We start from the raw sequence: 4,495 nt of genomic DNA, 5'->3' as shown, positions 1-4,495 counted from the left end.
CGTGGGTTTGATCGCTGGGTCGGGAAGATCCCCTGGAAGAGGGCATGGCAACCTACTCCAGTGTTCTTGCCTGGAGAAGCCCATGGACAGAGGAACCTGGCAGGCTACAGTCCACGGGGTCACAAAGAGTTGGACACGGCTGAAGCAACTTAGCACGCATGCACATGATATGATCTCATTTACATGTAATGTCCAGAATAGGCAAATCTGCAAAGACTTAGCACAGATTAGTTGCTGCCTCCAGCTGGGAGGGGAAGGAAGAGAGTTGGGAGAGGCGTCACTATTCGTGAGAATAAAGTTTCTTGCGGGCATGATGAAAATGCTTCCAAATTAGATTATGGTATGGTTGCACAACTCTATACTAAAACTGATTGAATTGTGCACTTAAATGGGTGAGCTATATAGTATATAAGTTATATCTCAGGCTGTTAAAAAAAAAAAAGAAGTTAGGGATGAGCCTGGCACAGAAAACAGAATTAGAGAAGACAGGACATATAACGGGAACGCTGAAGGCAGTTTTCCACAATCTCCGACAAGGTGACTTCTAGAGAGTTGAACCTCTTTCCATGCAATCCAGCTTCCTCTAAATCATGAAGTGTATCTTACAGCAGAGGGCATCCAATGACTGACGTTTTTCAAGAATTCCAATCCTGGGACTTCCCTGGTGGTTGAGTGGTTAAGACTGTGCTTCCACTACAGGGTTCGGATCCTAGTTGGGGAACTAAGATCCCACATGCTGCACGGTGTGACCAAAAAAAGAAAAGAAAAAAAGAATTCCAGGACACCCCTGGTGGTTTAGTCGTTGAGAATCTGCCTGCCAAGACAGGAAACGCAGGTTCGATCCCTGATCCGGGAAGATTCCACACGTCACGGAGCGACGAAGCAGCTGCACCACACGCACTGAGCCTGCACTCTAGAGCCCAGGAGCCGCAACTATCGAGTCCGTGGGCCGCAACTACTGAAGCCTGCGAGCCCCAGAGCCTTCGCTCTGCAACAAGAGAAGTCACCCCAGTGAGAAGCCTGAGTACCTTGACTAGAGAGTAGCCCCTGCTCGCTGCAACTAAAGAAAGCCTGCACAGCAACAGAGACCAGTGCAGCCATGAATAAATTAATAAATATCAATTTTTTTTAAAAGAATTCCAATCCTGGAGTGGTTCTCATGCACACTTCCTCCTTTTTTTCCCCTTGTTCTTCATTTTTATGTATTTAAAAAATTAATTTATTTATTTTAATTGGAGGCTAATTACTTTACAATATTGTGGTGGTTTTTGCCATACATTGACATGAATCAGCCATGGGTGTACATGTGTCCCCCATCCTGAACCCCTCTCCTACCTCCCTCCCCATCCCATCCCTCAGGGTTGTCCCAGTGCACTGGCTTTGAGATGCACACTCACTCTTGAAAACGGTTGTGCTTCCATGGAAAAACATATGCTGTCTAGAGGACACCCCTCCAAGTTAGCTGACTTGAGTTTTCCATCATCTCTGAACAACTTTACAATCTGTCAGTTGTGGGCTTTTGATAATCATGCAAATCATGCCCTGGCTGTGACTTCCCTCCTTCCTACGTTTTGCGCCCTTTAATTCATTTGCACAGTCCTTGCTCTGTGTGAGTGTACGCTTCTGCACTTCTGTTTTGAATTAGTTATTACATCTGCCTGGTTTTCTCCTGAGTGGAATAAGATCTGTAACACTTTCTCATGTTTTGTATCCATATGAGAGTTATGATTTTGCCTTTTGCTGAAAACAATCTTTTTAAATGTCTTTTTATTATGGAAAAAGGCACATAATATGGGCTTCCCTGATAGCTCAGTCAGTAAAGAATCCGCCTGCAATGCAGGAGACCTCAGTTCGATTTCTGGGTCAGGAAGATCCGCTGGAGAAGGGAAGGGCTACCCACTCCAGTATTCTGGCCTGGAGAATTCCATGGACTGTATAGTCCATGGGGTCACAAAGAGCTGGACACGACTGAGCGACTTTCACTTTCACATGATATGAAGCATACTATTTTCAGTGTATTTAACTGTACACTTTAGGGGCACTAAACACATTCACATTGTTGGGAAACTCCCACCATCTTCCATCTCCCAGATTTTTCACCTTCCTAAATGGAAACTCTGTCCCCACTAAATATAACTCCTCACTTCCCCCTCTCCCTACCCCCTACCCCCTGGCCCTGACATCTACAATGTACTTTCCGGTACTAAAGTGAAAGTGTTACTCTGTCCATGAAAGTCTCCAGGCCGGAATACTGGAGTGGGTCGCCATTCTCTTTTCCAGGCCATCTTCCGGACCCAGGGATCGAACCCGGGTCTCCAGCATGGCAGGCAGATTCTCCACCTTCTGGTGTATCAGGGAGACCCTTCTGGCGCTATGAATTTGACTATTCCAAGTCCCTCGTGTAAGTGGAATCGAATAGTATTTGTCTGCACCTAATGTATACTGGAATGTATTTTCAAAGTTAATAATGTCCTACAAACAGATCGTACCTTCTTTCTTCCCCCTGTGCTGTGCCCGCAGGCTCTAATTAATTATCTGTTTTATTTATAGTAGTATAGCTATGTCAATCCCAATCTCCCAATTTATCCCACTCCCACTTTCCCCTCGTGGTGTCTATATGTTTGTTCTCTATGTCTGTGCGTCTATTTCTGCTTTGAAAATAATCTTTAAAAAATTTTTATTTATTTTTGGCTGTACTGGGTCTTCATTGCTGCGAGGGCTTTTCTCTAGCTGTAGCGAGCAGGGGCTCCTCTCTAGTTGCAGTGGGCAGGCTTCTCACTGTGGTGGCTTCTGTTGTTGCGGGGCATGGGCTCAGGGCACTGGGGCTTCAGCAGCTGTGACACATGGCTCAGTAGTTGTGGCTCCTGGGCTCTAGAGCACAGGCTTAATCATTGTGGCACAGGGGCTTGGCTGCTCTGCAGCATGGGGGTTCTTCCAATATCAGGGATCAAACTTGTGTCTCCTGCATTGGCAGGTGGATTCTTTACCACTGAGCCACCAGGGAAGCCCTGAAAATAATCTTTTAACAAGTCATATCTGCATGTGAGGTCCCACACATCCTATGGGCTGGTGTATAAAGAAGATTAATGTCAAAAACCTTTCTTAAATAGGAGAGAAAAAGGAGACTTTGCTGAGCACAAACATCATGATATTTGAAAAACTTTTGGCAAGCCAGTTTCCATGAAAATTCATACTTCTCTGCATCTCCCATTGGGCACAGAGAAGTACATTGGACTGGAATCTGAGAACCAGGAAGTGAGAACACCAAATGAACCCGCCCCTACCAACTGGCTTTGAGAACTCTAGATTCAACCCACCCCTAAGGTGGTGAGAGAGACAGGCTGTGTACAGTAGCTCAGCTGGTGCCCAGGAGCTCAACTAGATCTCCACGCTCTGGGGATGCCAGAAAGAACACTAATAGCCAGTGCCTTCTGCAAAACACGAGGTGAGATGAAAGAGACACTGCATGTAGGCAAATCCACGGGGTGGGTAAGAAAGCCCCTTCCCACTGTGCAGGGTGTTTGCCTGGCCTTGCAAACAGGCACCAGGATGTCGGGGGACTGCGTGTGCCAAGTACACAGGCGAACCCAGGGCCAAGTGTCAGGTAAGGCGAAGAGCCGTGGGCCGATATGGGTCTATAAAGAACATGTTTATTATGGAGTCGGTGTTTGAGCACTTACAGGTTAGGTGCGCAGAAACAGAGAGACAAGAGACAGGACCAGTTCTAAGCGAATTTGCTCTCCTTGCTTCCAGGCCATCTGCTGGAATAGTGCGAGTTACAGTATCTTGTCTGTAGCTCTTCATCCTCCCCGGGGAAGGTGATCCAAGCATCTGCTGGCACATCACCTGGGTGAAAACCAAGAACTTTAGGTGAAGAATTGGACGCTGTGCATTCAGGGAGTGCACACCGTGATGACTAAGCAGGGAGCCTAGGTCCCAAGTTCTTCAAAGCCCTGTTGTCCCAAGCTCTACCTCTCCCACTCGGCTGCGTGGTTCGACCTTACTGCCAGCAGTCATTTTAAAAACAGAAAAGCCACAGTACTTTAGGAAGGGCGGCATCTCTGAATTTTCTGTTTTCTACCCCTGATCTTGGTATTATTCCTCTGAATTGTACCTTTTCCCCAAGTGTCCTGTGTTTTTGTGCTTTTCATATCAAGGCACAGAGATGCTGCTGAGCAGTGAGTAAGTATATTGGTCAGTTGGATCCAGTCCCCCAAGCCACTGGCTCACTCCATGATCTTGGGCAAGATGTCCCTGCACAAAGGCAGTTTCCTCGATCGTAAAACAAGGTGGCTAATACAGTGTTCCGCTCCTGGGGTGGCTGCGAGGGTTGCATTCATGCATGCAAAGCTCACCACGTTGCATGAGAAGCAGTGAAAACCGAACAGAATGGCTGCACATCTGTGGTTCTCAACGTGGGCACACATCGGAATCACCTGGGATAAAGATGCCCATGCGTGGAAATTAGCTCTCCACGGAGATTCAGGCTTGACTC

The 4,495-nt window shown here is 47.0% G+C and overlaps 1 protein-coding gene across 1 annotated transcript in view; it reads left to right on the top strand.

The window, feature by feature from the left end:
* The first annotated feature begins 3,549 nt into the window (after positions 1-3,549).
* ST6GALNAC1 (ST6 (alpha-N-acetyl-neuraminyl-2,3-beta-galactosyl-1,3)-N-acetylgalactosaminide alpha-2,6-sialyltransferase 1) overlaps positions 3,550-4,495 on the top strand; it is an 18,530-nt gene continuing 17,584 nt past the window's right edge. Inside the window, exon 1 of the mRNA XM_010856512.1 lies at positions 3,550-3,604. Coding sequence (XP_010854814.1) covers positions 3,550-3,604 — 55 coding nt within the window. The remainder of the gene's footprint in view (positions 3,605-4,495) is intronic.

This window comes from Bison bison, unplaced genomic scaffold (genome assembly GCF_000754665.1).
Source record: "Bison bison bison isolate TAMUID 2011002044 unplaced genomic scaffold, Bison_UMD1.0 scf7180017864371, whole genome shotgun sequence".
Classification (NCBI taxonomy): domain Eukaryota; kingdom Metazoa; phylum Chordata; class Mammalia; order Artiodactyla; family Bovidae; genus Bison; species Bison bison.
The sequence above is the reverse complement of the archived record's forward strand: the minus strand, read 5'-3'. Positions and strand labels throughout refer to the sequence as shown.